This window comes from Lissotriton vulgaris, chromosome 5 (assembly GCF_964263255.1).
Source record: "Lissotriton vulgaris chromosome 5, aLisVul1.2, whole genome shotgun sequence".
Lineage (NCBI taxonomy): Eukaryota > Metazoa > Chordata > Amphibia > Caudata > Salamandridae > Lissotriton > Lissotriton vulgaris.
The window spans coordinates 1,249,718,764-1,249,738,046 of NC_141693.1; the positions used below are offsets into that span (position 1 = coordinate 1,249,718,764).

The 19,283-nt window shown below is 41.7% G+C and overlaps 1 protein-coding gene across 3 annotated transcripts in view; it reads right to left on the reverse strand.

Annotated features, from left to right (window-relative positions):
- The window catches only part of RAB44 (RAB44, member RAS oncogene family), a 450,865-nt gene that overhangs the window by 137,825 nt on the left and 293,757 nt on the right, over window positions 1-19,283 (reverse strand). For all 3 annotated transcript variants that reach the window (XR_015295992.1, XM_086923095.1, XM_086923096.1), the window contains exons 10-11: window positions 17,402-17,517; window positions 3,110-4,680 (exon numbers count right to left, since the gene is read on the reverse strand). Coding sequence is in view for 2 of the 3 variants with exons in the window: in XM_086923095.1 (XP_086779221.1) it covers window positions 3,110-4,680; window positions 17,402-17,517 (1,687 nt within the window). In the remaining variant the exon portion in view is untranslated. The remainder of the gene's footprint in view (window positions 1-3,109; window positions 4,681-17,401; window positions 17,518-19,283) is intronic.

The following is a 19,283-nucleotide window of genomic DNA, read 5'->3' on the forward strand; positions in this document are numbered from 1 at the left end:
AGCTATAGAGTCTCTGTCCCTGTTCCAGGGCGAGACCTAGGCGTGAAATTTGAACTTCCCCGCAGAGAGCTTTTCCCACTTAAAAACAACTGCTTCACTGGTACCTATGACAACCTGGCATTGCGAAACTCTGCTTGGATTAACCATGAACCCTTGTCCCGCTTGAAGATTTTAACTTCCCTTTCAGAGACAAATTCTCAAGTTAGAATCTCCTACTGGAATAAGCCTACTTAGTGTATCCGACCAACGCTCCATCGGGGTCAGCCTGAAATCATACATAGGTCCCAGTCAACTGTCACCGTAGATTATCACTATCGCTTTTCACTTACATCTTTAAAAAAATTAAATTTCCAGTTTCCCTTATTGGATTTTTGTCATTTCGGTGTCATTTTGCCCACTATTTTTTTCTATCTTTAAAAATTGGACTGTGATTTTTCTTGTATTGTAGTTGACTTTTAACTGTTTTGGTATGTCACAATACTTTACACCAGGGGTTGTTAACCATTTGACTTCCGTGGACACCCACTTAATCATTACTGAAACCCCAGAACCCATACCAACGCATTATTGGAATCAGGGGACCCCAATTGAGTAAGCACTTTCGTTGATTTGAACTGCAAAACTATACACAAAAATACAGAAACAAGGTTTGATCAAACCACTACACAAATGATAAAACATTTATTTAATTTACAAATATAAAAAAAACGAAAATGTAATAATAAGGGGAAGGTTTGAGCTTTTTAAAGTTCAATTGAGGCCACCCATGGTTCATACTATACTCTTCCAATGCCGTCACAAATCTATCTGTGGATACCAAGTACATTTTTAGCTTACAATTTTAAATTCCTTCACATTCACAGAATGTTGTAAATCTCCTAATTTTGCATTTGCCTTCTAAATGTATATACACTTTATTAATCTGTTAATATTATTTAATTTTCTAAGCAGTTGCAACCCCCCTGAGTAGGTGTTGCAACAGGTTAAGTATTGTTGCTTTACATGTTTTCTTTCAAAGAAAACCTGTCTGTTTATGTAATATATACAAGGGATTGCACTCAAGTTGGAATGATTAAAACCTTTGGCTAGACCTAACAGGCGAGTAGCTTGTGTCCGACTATTTCCTAAGTGGTACATGCCCTTCAAATGGACCAACCAGGTGGGAGTTCTTCAGATTTCCCTACCAAACAGAATACCTCTAATGTGAAACAATAACAGTCACTGCAAATCCTTAACTTAGTACTGACAGCGCTGCTAAGGAAAACTCTGACTTCTGAAGCTTTTACCTCTATTTTCACCAGCCAGTTGAATTGATGACTACTTTCTCCTTGCAGCTAAAACTAGAAAAACAAAATTCTTCCTTCTTCTTGTTCCTTCTTAGTCAGCCTGCTCTTCCCTGTTCGCCTTTGACCCACATTTGCTAAACTCCATATGCTTCACTGTAAAGCATCATATATTAGATTGCCAACTTCATTACATCCGCTTGTTCTTAACTACACCAAATGCTTAGAATCAAACCTCTGATGCACTCTGAGAACATCCGCACTGTAGTGGAGTCACTTTTCCTCTCTCATGTTGATGGAGTAATGTTATTCTTTATGGCTTCCCTTTCATCGTAAATCACACTCCACTCAACATCTCTCCTTAAGAAGGGAATCCATGACTGTGATCACAAAACACATTTGTCCTCTGTATTGTTAAGCTCCCATGAGATGGTGAGCTGTATGACCAATAAAGTTCACTACCAAGAGTGCAGCTCCTATCTACATTATAAATATTTTGTATGTTGCCAGAGGACCAAATCTCACAACCTCATGGACCGGAATGATTATGACTAAAACTTTAAAATATACTTTGATTTGCTTTGTTTGAAGTACTTAGAATGTGCTGAGGAATATCAGTGGTGGATGGTGATCTTTCAAGTAGGTAGAGGGTAGTTCACCAAGCTGAAGTTACCAGTAAAGGTTAAACAAGCTGTCATCAGCCATATGTTCAAACACTATGCCATATCTTGCATGTATCTTGCATTTAAATTGCATATATATAGCACTTACTATACTTGATAAAGCACAAAAAAGGAGTGCCCCCAGTCTCTCTAAAAAGAAATAAACCCTGTGCCTATGATATAGCAAGTATGCCGGGGTAAAAAAAAGGTGGCGGAATGTATCGAACAAGCCTGTAGAGAGGTAGTTATTTAGTCACTGAAGGCGCCCCCTATACAGAACATAAGACCTTCTGATGCGTCTTTGCTAAGCATATAAAACTGATCACAAGCATTAATACGTGACTCACACAAGCGCTAAACATACCAAATGATGACCAATTATATGGTTTCTCTAGCCAGCTCCAGTTTTCAAGTATTTCATCGCCTTTTGAACGAGACATGGATTACTTCATAATGTCAGCCCTAAACAACATTCAAATCACAAAAAGCTTCAGACTATGACGCGTTGTGTATTCCTTAATATATAGTAGGAAATTAGGAAGATCTTGAATGCTCAAATGCAGCTGGATAGAAAGCTGCATGGTTTGTATGAGTTCTTAGCTTCAAAATTAAGTATTTCAAAAGTACTCAGTGCATTGTATTGTATTGTATTGAAATGTATTGTATTGTATTTTACTGAATAGTAATGTATTGTAATGTATTACATTGTATTGTACTGCATTATATTACAAGTGCTTAGCCAAAGGAAGACAGCTCAGAAAATAAAGGACTGTTTGTTTCTCTAATCTATAATAATTGAATTAAAATGTACAGAAAGAGTTCAAGGATAATTCAAAGTAGCATGGGGAAGTAAATCACAATATTACTTTTGGAGCCAAATAAAAGGCCAGACAACTATCTAGGTTCTGTCCCACTTTGTTGTTATTGAGAACCATGAGTACTCAGTGCCGGCACTCATGCTCAAGACTTGAATTTCATTATCACAAGCAAATATGACAATTTGACTCAACAAATAATTATTGTTGGAATCTGGCCTTCAGCACTTGTCAGTGAGTATCCATGTTCTGGTATTATGCTTTTCATTAAATTTTTTGTTTAATCATATTTTGTATATATTTTATATTTTTCTCCATTTCTATTCCTGTGAAGGTGACCCATACTTACCAATTGTAGCATTTATGTCGGGGCGGAAGATGCCATCATGGACACGATACAAAAAAGACGACTTCCCAACGCTTGAGTTGCCAATAAACAAAACCTTGTAAACGAAATCTGGGTTTTGCATGGTGTGCAAAGCTAAAGGTGCTTTCTGCGCTGAAAGGTTTGCAGCTGATCCCTTATTGTCTAAGGATCTATTTTCCATATTTTTTGTATTAGAATGCTTTGCTTTAGTACTTTCTATAAAATCTTCCTGGCGATCTCCATACATATCCGGGTCCTCTTTCTCATCGTGTTCGTCCATGTTTTCAACCCCAGCTTTGGCAAGCCTTTCCAGTACACTGGTCGTAAAAGTTACTCTTTTTTTACTCTTATTACTAGATACAGGTGTTTCTAAAGCCATCGCTTGAGCCATATGGGTCTGGCGAATCTCTTGCTCAATGAGAGAAGCCTGGGATATTGAAGCGTTTTCCTCTGGAACATCCTCATATTTCGCCTGCAGTTCTGCCTGCTCACAAACAGCAGATGGTTCAATATCCCATACAAGAGTGTACGTGTTGGGCATTGCTTGTATAACTCGATCTTCCCGCATTTCTTCTTCAGAATCCGCCTGCCCCTCATTGTGCACAAGAGCTTTTTCGATCTGCGTCCAGCTATGGCCTTCTTCATGTGTAATAGGGTTGATCTGTGCTATTTCTGTAAGCACTTCTTCTGGGGTCTCATTCTGCCTAAATTCGGAAATAGGTTGGGCTGCAGGGTCAATGGCAATCTCCCAATTTCTCTGTAACTGAACTTTTTTAAAGATATAGGGTTCTGCTACTTCTACCAGTGGCTCTTCGAGCCGCCCATGGTTTTCTCCCTGCTCAGAAGCCACTTTATGGTCACCGTGACCAAGGCCCTTTATTTCTTCATTTGCATGCTTGTGAGTATCTTGATACAAGGTGTGCTCATCGATAGTGTGAAAAAGCACGTTTTCGATCAGTGGTGCACTATCATCCTGGTCATGGGGGATAGGATTGTGTTCCACCATTCCTTTAAGTGCTTCTTCAGAGGAATCCTTCTGCCTTAACTCAGAAGAAGGTTGGGCTTCACTGTTGACATGAAATTCCCAATTTCTCTGTGACTGGACTTTTTTAAAGACATAAGGTTCTGTTTCTGCTGCTGTTTCCTCCTCGAGTTTCTCATGGTTTCTTCCCTGCTCAGAAGTCCTTTCAAGGGCGCTGTCACCAAGAGCACTGGGTTCTTCCCCGGCATGCTTGTGATCTTCTTGAAACATGTGATGCACGGATTCACCCATGTCCAGGCTTGTGTCTGGCTCTGAAGGTTTATCGTGCATGCTTGCTTCATTCCAATGCTCTGGTGACCACACTGGATCACTCTGTTGATGCCAATGAGGCTCGTACTTATTGCTTTTTTGTTTTTCAACACTGGAATGATCAAACTCGTGCGGCACTTGAGCCGATAAGTCACTCCTCAGAGGCACAGGTTCATTGGTTAGATATTCAGGCAGAGGGTCTTCTTCAATAGAAATCACTCGTGATCTTGCGGGGGCCTCAGATTCAGAGAAATCAGCAGTACTGCCAAAGAAAGGAAATATTACATTAAGGATTCAGGTTTTGAACCACTAACATTTAGGAGAATTAACGGATTAACCGTTTTATTAAAATGCAAATGCTGTTGACATAATCAGAACAAAGGCAGAAAGGTGAACTACCCAAGAAGGGACAATTTTTCTATTGTCTCTTTTGTCGAAGGCATCCATCTCTTCCAGACACTCTCAACATAGATGAGCCATTCAAAATGTCTAACTGAAGACTTACCGACTGAGAAATCAGTGCTGTACTGGAAACCAACATGAGGCCAGACCATAGATGTCCTACCCGTACCAAATTTAACCAAGTTATACAGAGGGAATAAAGGAGCTACCCTCAAGAAAGAGCATTTTGCAGAAATGAAGACTGAATGGCATATTTTACAGCACAATTTTTCAAATTCAAAGGCTATACCCACCTTGATTTCCCAGGAAGGTCTGAATTTTAGCTGATGAATTATTCTTATATTTCAGGATCTACCACAATACCCAGTTGTGCTATCTCTAAACTCCATCAACCCATGCATCCTCCGATAAAAAAGACTGTGCACCCAAAAAACACAAAAGCAAGTTTGCCCAGAAGGCACATACATTTATGCCATAGAAAGAGCACTGCCACACCCATGGCAATGTGTTGCGTGTAAAGGGGCATATCTACAAGGAGATGAAAAGCCACGCAGGCTGGCTTTACGTGTGTGGGTTTACGTGTCCAGGCAAAAAGGGACACACCGGCATTGCAAGGGGCTTATAAATAAGCACGAGTATTTTTACCTAAATGCACGTACTTTCTCGATATTTTGGTCCTTGAAACTTTGCCCGCGATAGTATGGTGCAACAATCTTCTTAAAGCGATATTCTGACATATGACACATGAAATACCAGTGAACTGATACACACTTTGGTTCACTACTTTCAAAATGTTCCCGTGATTTTTAATGGCCTTGTGCTGCATGGTGCACCCTAATTATTACATACTTTGGCACACCTTTCACAGGTTTTGAAGAGTCAATCAAGGCATATTTCTTAATTTGCCTAGTAAGATTTGCTTCCCAGTAGTATTGTGGGCCCAGCCGCTTGCAGAAAAGTTATAAAAATTGTAACAGCATAATGAATATTATAGCACAATTCTCCTAGGGAAATAGACAATTGAAATAATAGAGTTCCCCAAATAAAAGCTTGATGTTTTCATAAACAATTGTTTTTATACCTTTGATCTCCAAACATCAGCTGGTCATGTGTCAAGTACCCAAATGCACTACTGCCACATGTGGACAGATTCTGCCTTACATGTATTACCAATACATCTCCAAAATGTCCATTATATGCCAGGGAATTATGCCCTTATGCCAGGAAGTGACATAATTATGTCAATCAATTGCCTACAATTCACCGTCCATCATTATACACAAAGGGCAAATCTAAAATGGCTCAGTGCTTAACTTCATGTAAACACACACATCACTAGCTCTTTTACTCAAAGAAAAGGTAATCTCTCAGTCTTATTTCTCAGTCTTATTTTGTAGGTATTTGGCTATTTATACAGCACACACGTAGTCAAGGCCAATTATGTGCTGTACAAGACTAACTCTAAAGAATACAAATAGTGAAATCATACAAGATGCATGCTGGGGGTACAGAATTCGGTGAGTAGAAGGGGACTTTCTAAGGCGTTGGGGTGAAGGAAAGGTATGCATGAACTCGTAATCAGGCCATATGTTTGTAGCTAGGAGTCTTTAGCTGGTTCATTTTACAACAATAGGTCTTGTCATTTTGTCATTTTGTGTTACTCACACTTCACAAACCTTCCTGAGTGTCACCTCAAGTCTGGGGATTCTCAGGTATATTAATTAACATATTCCTTTTCAAGTGTACATTCATATTAGGTTGATTTACATCCAAATTCTTTAAGTCTTCCGAAATTAGAATGAATCGAGGTTGCCACAAGAGAGATCTTAAACATACTATAATTTCTTTTTAGGTGGTGAATAATATAATATCCTGTAGGGAAGCTTTTCACTATGTATACTCAAGTGCAGCACAAACTTAGATTTAAGAAACTGTAGGGAAATTTAACATATTTCTCATATACTTTTTAAAAAGGAGTAGAGAGCCCGTCAGGGGGGGTTGTAGTGTAGTTCCTATATTCCCAAAAGGCTCTGCGCATTGGAATAATATATCCCATAGATTAGACGTAGGACTGAGGTCTACTAGGTCTCTATCGAATATACTAGACTTAATTGTGAGTGCCAACTAGCTCAGAGGTCACTAGAAACTTTCTCGAATTCACAAGAAGGGATTTGTTTCTGACAACCGCATAAACATGACAACTTTGTTTCCCCAAGATAAAACTGATCATCAGAGTTGTGGATACAATAGATATATATTTCACTCAGTCAATCGTGCATGCTTCGTTTCACCAGAGTTGCAGAGAAATAGATAGACTGGCGTTTTCAATAAAAGGATTTATTGAACCGTCTTCTTTCTCAAGCATAAGAAATGAACTGCTACAATCATAAAACTGGTTGTAACATATAACGCATACAGTATAAAAAGTAGAACAAAATAATACTGTAAGAGCATTGTATGGTTCCTAAACCATAGAAAAATACATACATAAATAACAGAGGCTAAAAGTACTCAACTGGTGCTTCTAAAAAACAGCTACCCCGGTGTACCTAACCTAAGCTTAGTACGAGGGAAGAAGTAAGTGAGGTGTAGCATAAATGTAGTATTCGATTTGCCAAGAATCTGTCCAAGATTTTTCTTAGGGTCTAATCAGCTCCATACCTTAGTTTACAATGGAGAAGGTCAGTCTCTGGACTCGATTTCCCAACAACCCGCAGGGGTAGCTTGGAAACACTGGAGCTGGATTTCTCGGCAGGAGAAAAAAGTGCGTCTCTCTCAGTGCGTCTGCTGGAGGGTATGCTTCCTTCGGCACTTGCTGTAGCAGGATGCGTTGGGCAAGTAGATAGTCGAACTGCTCCAAACCACTGTGTGTTTGCTAAGGCAAGTGTGGGCATATTTATACCTTGAAGTGGTCGAGTTTGAAGTAAAGGTGGACATAATAACGTCATTAAATACTCTCGGTTCTTTGAAAACTCCAGGAGTTCTTGGACAAGTCAGTTCTCGAGCAAGGGAAAGTCCCTAGCTGCCGAAGCTGACTTTTCCAAGAAATCGTTGTAGATTTTCGGAACTAGTGGAAGTAGCCCTGCCATATTTGGACTGCATGAGCTATGCCTAAATATGGTAATGATTTCTATGCCTATATAAGGATATGGTGATTTATACCTATATAAGGGCATGGATCGGGAAATTTACAATAGTGTCCTAAAATGGTTTACAACAGGGTTTTATCCGCCTTTATTGTTTTACCAAAAACATAGACCCGTATATAGTGTAACGTGTGCCCTGAGCGAGTAGGCATTAAATCATTTTTAGTCGTCTTAGTGTACACGAGCAAAGGGCAATGTATTCCACAAGATCATCAAGTGCAATACAGGTGTAAATCCTCAGAAACGGTCTACAAATGATGGCAGTGTTAACTAAAACAACTGGGGGCATAATAGATCCTATATACAAGGGACAGTATCATTGGAGATTATAATGGGCGGTTGGTAGCAACTGAAACTGACAAATATATTGCGAGGAATTCTCTGCTGTGGTAAAAAAGCTTGAGGGCCAGCGAGCCAATCAGAATACCATTGATGGCGTTGCTTGAACATTTACATTCAAACAAGCATTGGCAATATCAATAAATTTGACACTTGCTCTTGTGCGAAAGGAAAACCATTAAAAAAAGCCTGCTTCCATGCAAAACAATTCAAAAAAACTTCTGTGTGTATACAATTAATGGTGTAAGATGAAAAAGTGTATTCTCAGAAATAATATTAGTCCCTCATGCATTCCAGTGGAGGCAAGTGAAGGACCCAAACAACCAATAGAAAAATGGGGCACTACAATACTCCTGTAGGATGATCCAAGACACGATTGACAATGTCTCAAGCCTAAGGCTGAAGATCCTTAGCCAAAAGAGCCTATGGCTGAGGGAAGATAAACCATACTCCTTGTAATATTGATAGAATACCGTACCTTCACAAAGAATGGTGCAGGTGCCATTACATATCAAACCTAAAAATGGTGCAGACAAAATGACAGGTCATACCTAGAAAGATGCTAATATTCTAAATGTTATGCTTTTTGAGTATTTTCATGAGTTGATCTATGGTATTTTTTAGTAACTGAATTAAACAGAGAACAATTTATTCTATTGGAGGGAAAGATGGCACTTACCTCAAGAAACCATATGGTGAATGAAGATCAACCTAATCAGACCCGCTGTCGATGGAGGTCTCCCCGCCATCCTACGCAGCTTTACTGCCCCCGACATTCTGATGGTGGGAGAAGGGGTGATGGTCGGAGACACCGACCACCACAGATCCGACGGGCTTGAGGGCACTCTGATCCCTACAATGGCCTGCCAGGCACCGCTGTAGCGGTTCGGATGGCCCCTCTGTGCCAGCCTTTTCATGGAAGTTCACCCACCATGGAAAGGCTGGTGGGGATGGACATTGGGGGCCCTTAGCGGGCCCCCCCTTTATCCCTGGCCCATTCCTTTGGGTGCCCCCCCACAGATCGCTGTACCAAGTGACAGGAACCGCATGGTGCCTGTCACGTAGTACAGGGATATGTAAAACATTTTTTTTCCATTGCGGCGGGTGCTGCAACCAGCAGCACCCGCCACAGCAGAAAATATGTACAATGCGACGGCAACCGTGGTGGTCGTATTGTAATATGGTCTTTGGGATCCCCGACACTATATCAGGTGGTCTCCTTCTCCGTTAGGGACGTCCGCCCGCCTTCATTTGACAGAAAGCTAGATATTTACCCATAAAGCATGCTTTTTGTGATTTGGTGTAAATCTATTCAGTTGTTTTCAAAAATTAAGTTTCAAAATGTATACATATATAGTACAGAGGGACTACCACTGGACCAACAGATCAGCACATAATATTTGATTGGCTGCCTACGACATCAACAAAGATATTTAGAGATAATTTTTGGATTTGGGGGCTTATTTCGGTTTCCTTCGAATAAAGACAAAAAACATATAGATGCCCCCATCTCCCATGAGGCTGATGCATGTTTGGTGGGGTCACAGCTTCTCATTCCCAGGTCCTAAAGAGTATTGGGGCCACCCCATGAATGGGGTACCAGGCAGGGGGAAAAGGAAGATGCCTGCTCCCGCCCCAGACTGCACTGGCAGGGGGGAGCCATCTTGGCAGCTCGGGAGTGGGACCCCTGCACTGCCATTGTGATAAAATTAATAATACACTGTAGGTGCCCAAGTGAGACTGCACACTTAAAGCAAAAAACAATTTAAAGTGAGGCCACATAGCCAGCTGGGCAGGGAGGAAGGGGGCTTCCCACACTGCCATTGCGATAAAAAAAGAAAGAAGGCTGTGGGTGCTCCCTCAATATAATAGAAAAAGAAATAAAATGGTGGCCTTTCCCCTTCAGTATAGGCCGTTCATTAAATATTCACTGCACTCCAATGGTGAGCCCCATAATGACCAGCTTGGGCTTTCTTTTAACTGTGTTTAGTTCTTGTGGTGCCCCAAAAAGAGGCAGGTGTCACTGCAAACTTTTGATTTAAGGGTTGTGGGTAGCTGCAGACAGTGGCGTAGCTAGAGCTTCTGGCGCCCGGGGCTATCCCTCAGATTGCCGCCCATGGCAGGCAGCGGGGGTGGGGGGAATACTGGGTAAAAAGAATGGCAAGCACTTGAAAGAGGTCCAAGAGGCATGTGGTATAACCGCTAATAGTTACCTCGATCATGCAAGTTACCATACATGACACGGACCAAGCCTACACGGTTGAATAAACCAGCAGTACAAAGACATACAAAGATGGAGGGAATGCAGAACAAATCAAAACATTCACCACCAGTCCATGGATCTGGGTTATTTCCATCATTCTTTTGCTCACCATGCCACCCCAGTTTAGATTTGGTCATGTGCAAATCAAGACTGATTTGCACATAGCTGGGTTCAAACTGGAATGGCATAGGGAGCAGAAAACGATGGATTTAGGCACAGATCTCTGTACTGGGGTGAATGTATGACATTGTTCTGTATTCTGTCTCCCAAATGTTTTTTTTGCAACAATAATATATAAGTACAGAGGTATCAAGGTTGACTTGTTTGCAACCTCTAGCATATTTAACCAAAAATATGACCAGAGTACTATATGCGGTGGCAATGTGTTGTTCTGAATAGATGTTATTACACCTTAAATGTATACCTCCTTGGGTGGAGATCTCAGCACATAAAACAGAGAAGTAGTAGAGGTAGAGGTCTCCACAGATAGGTTTGTGAATTGCATTTTGTAGTATGCGAGTAGTACCACTGTACTGATTCTAAAGGTTCTACTAAATGCAGTTTCTGATTTGTGCTCGAACAGTCTGTGATGTCTTGCCAATTTGCCACTACGGAGAGAGGCCATATTGGGTTTAGCTGCTTTCTCCTTTTAAAGTTGCAGCGCCAGCAATCACTAATGGTGTGGAGGATTTGTAGCTAAAGTGGAATTCAACTACAGGTAAAAAATCCTGATGAACATGATTGTCAGTTCCATTGAGAAGGATTCATGCAGCGGCAAAACCTACATGAATTCAGGATGATCCATGAGTATCTCGTCTCTGCAGGTCATTGGAAATCCTTTAACTTTCATCTGATTGGCTAGTATATCCCCCTAATGGGCAAATATTAAATAGTTTTATTCGAGTTCTTCTCCATGTTGAGGGGTTTTAATGCTCTGTTAAGACACTTAGGTCAAGGATGGCAGGGCATGCCTTTTAGCGTTAACATTTCTGCCGACAAAGATGTTCTAGTGGGGACTATCTTTTTGAAAGAAGGTGCCAAAAAATCTGGTTCCATATCTCAAGTTTGTTTCATTAGCCGAATTTGGACTTGGTGCGTCAAAATGGTTAAGTCGAACAAGTTCTAAAGGAAGCTTTGTAGATGGTACAAGTGATCACAGAGCTGCCATCTAGAAGCCTTACCCTGGTGAGCCTGGTTCGTGTACATCAGCAGGAGGCGATTACTGTACTCTACTTCCAGGGTGGGTTCCATTGCTGTCCCTGAACTACCCGACCTGGTGCTTTCAGTCATGACCCTTTATTACTAATCATGGAATGGGGTAGACTCCTTACTTGTATGCTATTGTACCAAGGTATGCCTTTAACATGTCAAAGACATTTCCTTACATGCTAATCTGAGTCTGAAAAGGCTTGTTGACAAAATTTATACTCTGAATCACAGAATCAGGGGTCCACCTGAAGGCAACCTGGACAAGTGCAGGCAAGTCCCATATTCCTACTTTACTATACAGAAGTTTCTACTATTCATCACATGATCATATTTCTCACAAATAATTACGAGCATGAGAATGTAAGGGTGACCTTAACAGATATCAATACGAAAACATGTTTTGGCAGAGCAAGCTATTCACCTACTTCACGTCTCAAATGTCAAACGCAGTTTCTCCCTCTTGCCCTATATTATTTAAAGAACTAAAGTCTCTTCACTGTTGATGAATCTGTTCACTTCCGGTTCACCTCCACTTCTACAGTATTCTAAAGTACCATAGGCAAAACGCCAGCCATCATAATAATTGCTATGATCCCAGTTTGGGAACGAGTAAAATGGGAAAATTGTATTGTTTCCAGTAAAGGTTAAGATAAATCAGTCTGTAAGGCAACTCGTGCTCATGTAAAGCGCTCTGATACAGTTGTGCCAAGTGCCACGCAATGATCATGGCACAGCTCGCAGCTTGCTACAGGCAGCTCGTACCCACCGCAGACACTATTCTAGCTGAGCTTATTTTACTCCCGCCCGCTCCTGATTCAGCCCGAACCGACTGACTCCAGAGGGGGGAGACCTGAGACAGTGACACTGGAACTCACAGGAGTCTAATCACCTGTGGAGGCCCCGGGCAGGGCGGCAATTGGAAACCGGAGTTTCAGTGTCTTGTGGCCTTGTGTGATCTCAGCCTGCCTGCCGCAGCCAGCAGTTGCAGAACAGAGTTGCTGCCTGCGACCACCAGCAGCCTTCGCCACAGACTCACGCCGGACTGACTCAGGATTTATCTGCGGACGGGGCCGAGGTCCAAGTAAGTACCAACCAGAGAGCCTTAAATTATAGACACTGAACCCCTTATCTTAATTGCTTCATTTTCCTCGGGTGTCACTCGATAGTTGTTAAATGTCACTCATAATAAACCTGAAATTATGAAAACGTCACACATGTCAATCTAAAACCTTGGCGGCTATGCTGATACTGATAGTTTGCGCTATTTATAACGACCAAAAAAAATAAAAAATACGAGGCATTGCAGGCTCAGACTAGGATGTAAATCAGGAAGAGAGCGAAGACAGTTAAAATAACACCAGCAACTCAGATGCGTTTAACGTTTTTCACACACACGAATCTGCTTGTGGTTGCTGCGAATATTTAGCTTACCTTTCCTGTACACTCCATAGTGGTGGCAGGGCCCCTACCATAGGGGTTCTGTAAATCGCCCAGCACTCCTATGCCGAGACTCCACTTTGTGAAAAGAGCGCGTGGTGGTGGTGCGCGTCACTGCTGCATTTTAGCAGCACTGCGCAGGGGCTGGATAAAAATGATTCCCAGGGTCGTCATTCGTAGCGCCTTCGCGCGCTACAAGATTGACGGCCCTGGGAACCATACGGTATGCAACGCAACACCACCACTCGCTAGATGGTGCGACGTGCGTGCATGCACTGCAGCCTTTGCGCTTTCACTAACATAACTGCACATCACGTGTGTAGACAGTGCTCCTACTTCAGCGGCAGATTCACAGCCGCATTTGTTGGGGAGGTGTCAGTGTCCCCAATTAAATCATAATCGCTGCCACCATGTGACACCAGGATCACGCAACTGCCCCCAAAATAGTGCCGCCTGGGGCAGAACCCCCTATCCCCCCCCCTCAAACAACGTCTCTGGCTACAGATAGTGGACCGTGTCGAGGGGTTCGGTATCTGTCACTCAGCTAGAGACCTACTTGCCTCGTTTCTGGCCAGAAGAACGCAGGCCGTCACCTTAGGACCCTTTCAATCGGCACCACTTTCATCACCATGTGGAGTTCCCCAAGGCTCATCCCTCAGTCCGACACTATTTAACATCTATGTGTCGGACCTTGCTAATACCATCAAAGCACACGGGATGAGCCTAACCTCCTATGCCGACGATACCCAGTTGGTATTAGCTATCAAAGGCGACGGAGATCAAGTGGCAGAAAAATTCAAAAAGGGACTGTTAGATATAGGAGAATGCATGGCCACCAATTGTCTGAAATTGAACTCAGAAAAAACTGAGGTAGTCATCTTCGGACCTCTTCTCCCAGCCTGGCCATCAAGCTGGTGGCCAGAAGCTTTTGGCATCCCTCCAAGCCCGACAGCTAAAGTCAGGAATTTGGGCATCATCTTCGACGAAGGTCTAAACTTCATGGACCATGCTAATAAAACAGTATCCACTGCTCATCTTAAGTTGAAGATGGTTAGGAAGATTCGCCCCTTCCTTCCGGAGTCAGCAAATAAAACCTTGGTCAGCTCCTTAGTGCTATCAACTCTGGATTACTACAACGGTCTTTTCCTTAATGCACAATCCAGAGTCATAAGCAAACTACAATCTATTCAGAACGCAGCAGCACGTTTGCTCTCTGGTAAAACAAAACATGAGCCAATATCAAAAACTATAAAGGAATACCACTGGCTTACTATTCGTAACAGAATACACTTCAAGTCCTTATGCATGGTATATAAGGCACTCAAAAACCAAGGACCACACTTCCTGAAAGAGCAGCTACAACTGTACAAACCAAGCAGACTCTTACGATCAGCTACCCTCAACCAACTTGTTACTCCTCGCTCCAAGACGGTGTTGTGGGGCAATCGCCGCTTTTTGGTAGCAGCCCCGAAACTATGGAATACTCTTCCCCAAAACATTAGGCTGAGCCCTTCCCTCCTTCACTTCCGCAAACTCCTTAAAACATGGTTATTTGATCAGTGACTCCCCTCCCTCCCCCACTTTCCTTTCCACAAGTAACTGTATTATCAGCGCTGAGACGCCTGAGGGTATCTGCCGCGCTTTAGAAATGTCAAAAATAAATAAATAAATAAATATTTTAAAAAATAACAAGAAAGGGCCTCATTTATCCTATATACAAGGGACAGTATCACTGGAGATTATAATGGGCGGTTGGTAGCAACTGAAACTGACAAATATATTGCGAGGAATTCTCTGCTGTGGTAAAAAAGCTTGAGGGCCAGCGAGCCAATCAGAATACTATTGATGGCGTTGCTTGAACATTTACATTCAAACAAGCATTGGCAATATCAATAAATTTGACACTTGCTCTTGTGCGAAAGGAAAACCATTAAAAAAAGCCTGCTTCCATGCAAAACAATTCAAAAAAACGTCTGTGTGTATACAATTAATGGTGTAAGATGAAAAAGTGTATTCTCAGAAATAATATTAGTCCCTCATGCATTCCAGTGGAGGCAAGTGAAGGACCCAAACAACCAATAGAAAAATGGGGCACTACAATACTCCTGTAGGACGATCCAAGACACGATTGACAATGTCTCAAGCCTAAGGCTGAAGATCCTTAGCCAAAAGAGCCTATGGCTGAGGGAAGATAAACCATACTCCTTGTAATATTGATAGAATACCGTACCTTCACAAAGAATGGTGCAGGTGCCATTACATATCAAACCTAAAAATGGTGCAGACGAAATGACAGGTCATACCTAGAAAGATGCTAATATTCTAAATGTTATGCTTTTTGAGTATTTTCATGAGTTGATCTATGGTATTTTTTAGTAACTGAATTAAACAGAGAACAATCTATTCTATTGGAGTCAAAGATATCACTTACCTCAAGAAACCATATGGTGAATGAAGATCAACCTAATCAGACCCGCTGTCGATGGAGGTCTCCCCGCCATCCTACGCAGCTTTACTGCCCCCGACATTCTGATGGTGGGAGAAGGGGTGATGGTCGGAGACACCGACCACCACAGATCCGACGGGCTTGAGGGCACTCTGATCCCTACAATGGCCTGCCAGGAACCGCTGTAGCGGTTCGGATGGCCTCTCTGTGCCATCTTCGACAAAGGTCTAAACTTCATGGACCATGCTAATAAAACAGTATCCACTGCTCATCTTAAGTTGAAGATGGTTAGGAAGATTCGCCCCTTCCTTCCGGAGTCAGCAATTAAAACCTTGGTCAGCTCCTTAGTGCTATCAACTCTGGATTACTGCAACGGTCTTTTCCTTAATGCACAATCCAGAGTCATAAGCAAACTACAATCTATTCAGAACGCAGCGGCACGTTTGCTCTCTGGTAAAACAAAACATGAGCCAATATCAAAAACTATAAAGGAATACCACTGGCTTACTATTCGTAACAGAATACACTTCAAGTCCTTATGCATAGTATATAAGGCACTCAAAAACCAAGGACCACACTTCCTGAAAGAGCAGCTACAACTGTACAAACCAAGCAGACTGTTACGATCAGCTACCCTCAACCAACTTGTTACTCCTCGCTCCAAGACGGTGTCGTGGGGCGATCGCCGCTTTTTGGTAGCAGCCCCGAAGCTATGGAATACTCTTCCCCAAAACATTAGGCTGAGCCCTTCCCTCCTTCACTTCCGCAAACTCCTTAAAACATGGTTATTTGATCAGTGACTCCCCTCCCTCCCCCACTTTCCTTTCCACAAGTAACTGTATTATCAGCGCCGAGACGCCTGAGGGTATTTGCCGCGCTTTAGAAATGTCAAAAATAAATAAATAAATAAATATTTAAAAAAATAACAAGAAAGGGCCTCATTTATATGTTGGCAGAGAGGGAACATAGTGGTCGATACCCAAATTTAAATGCGGGTGGACCATAGTTTGGCCATGGCGTTGACTACCCTGTCACTGCCATAACCAAACTTCTCAGATGGCCCGACAAAGTAAGGGCTATTGGGAATTGGCTATATGTCCCAGACCCACTTAGACACTTACAGACCCACTCACAGTGATGTCACGAGTGTTGTCACAGATATTGCAGTGATGTTATCAATCATTCCATAGAACATGTCTTGAGCAATGTAACATGTGAGGTAATTAGCAGTTCATGGTTATAGTTCTTCAGCCGTACATAGCGGGGGTTTGGGTGCAGGGCCTGGCAATAGGCACGTCCAACTGACTATGTGTAACAATATAAAGGCTGTCATCATTGTGTATCAAGCCAAGCATGTCTGGGTTTTCATGCCCATTATCTGATATAATTAAAATTTGTATTTGGTAACATTTATGTTAGGAAAAACAGAAAGCAAAGAAGTACCATTGAGAAAAAAAGTAACTAACAATTGATTACAACTTGTTTTATAAAGTTTTTAAAAGACACTGAGATGTGTAAGTGTTGTACTAAGATGTTACCACCAAACTCTCTAATATTTATTTTATTGAACAAAGAAATCTGACAAATTAATGTAGTTCCATTGGATTACTAATGTATGTCCTTGAGGTAAAAAACATTTCTACAGCAGGCATATTACCTACTAGGCAGTCTTAGCATGTTTAACATATAAAAAAAAAACATATTTGTATAGTGTTTATATGGCAATTTTGGTATTACTCACATATTTTGTGAGGTATCTTGGTCTCTATCGCTGGGCACGTTCATTGTTCGTAGCTGCAAGGCTGATGTAGAGTCCATTTCTCTTTTGGCAGGATGCTCATCATCATGTGGTGTGTGCTGAAAAAAAATTCCCAGCATTATTCATTAGATGCTTCAAGAAAGTTGTCTATGGAAATTCACAGACAAGTAATAGATTCACGCAGGAGTGATGTAGACTGAAGGCAAGTACAATGGGAAATACGAAGAGCTACATCAGGAAGCACGCTTTGATGAGAATTTGTCTCAAGTGATAACAAAAAGGAGGTATGATACCAAAGCAAGGAAGAATAATCATGGTAGTTGAAAAGAAAGGACTGCCCATCCAAGTGGTTTCAACAGAAACATCAGTCATGCCTCTTGATTCTATGAGGAAGGACGTGTGGTATGGCTTGAAGCATGTTGGTTTGGAGTTGAGGAATGGCCTGATTTTAACTTTTGTACTGAGTGACGATGATGTAAAGTGAAAGCAAGCGAGAGAAGCGTATATTTGGAGCGGTGAGGGTTGTGGTGCTTTTGGTGATTGAAGGCCCTACCGCTGGAATAAATATTGCATATTCAGCTGTGGGACCTGCTTTCCCTTGTTCCCACTGTGGATGTGCTAGATCCCCTCCTTCCACTTCAGGAGGGCTTGCAAACATATATTCTGAGAACAATGTTCAGGCACTCACCTACCACTCCCATTTGGGAAGGACTCCAGATACAGCAGCAAGGCCAGCTCTACCTGGAGCATTATAGGAAGCAGCGGTGTCCCAGGGCAAAAGCTGTCTCTCTAAGCTCTGGTTCTGGATCAGTTAGCAGACCCCCTCGAGACTACCTTACATTTGACTACCACGAGTTAGGAGTGTGATTTCCCCTCTAGTCACCCCCATATTTTCACGCTCCTTTTTCTTTTACAATGGTTCCCCCACTTTTAACCTCCTATCAAAAATGCTCAGTGTCTGCTGCGTCACCATCGCACCTCTTGCACTTCCAATGTTTTCATTTATTGTTTGTTCAGATGAAAACTGCAACTCTAAAGATTCCACCAACAAACCTCAATATCCACTTATTCGTTCTTTGTCATTTGCCCCTGCTTGGCTAGATTGTTTTGCAAGACTGCATCTTGTCCTTCAGACCTAGACTAACCCCCTCCAGGGCCATCTGCCTATAACTTACACACACACACACACACTGCTCCTTCTTTTTACGGTAGCCATTTTGAAATCTAAGTCATCCAAGTAAATACACGCTTGTTTTCACAATGTCGTGGAATACTGGTCTGCTATTTAAAAGCGCACACTTGTGTTTTTTTAGTCGGACTTTTTAGCTTAGCAACCGTCATGTTTCGATTGTTTTCCTTGGATTTCTTTCTTTTTTACATTTTTTTCTGCCATAAAGTTATTTATGCTTTTTCCAGTAGATCCTTGAATGTTTTCAAAATGTACATTTTATATCTGTGCTAAGATTTACCTCCTCCTACTGTTCTATGTTCAGTATCACAGCTTGCTTTGCTGTAACTCAAGCTTCTTTCATGTGGGATTTAATCTGCACTACCACATTATATAATAAACGTATTGCATAGGCGAATAAATGTAATATTGTTTTATATTTCAAATTATCACTCATTCCGATAATAACAAGAAAAGATTTTATGTACATCAAAATCTAATCTCACCTCTGCTTAGATGTTTATGACTTAAAAAAAGGAAGTATTTTAGACATGATAATGGTTAGTCGGTTTTACAGATTTCTTTAGACATTTGTAGACTGCATCTTTATTTTCTTGGGATATTCGGAACGCACCTCAATTGGCATGTACATTGAAGTAGAATTAAATTCAGGAATTCTCTGACTTTTCATTTGCA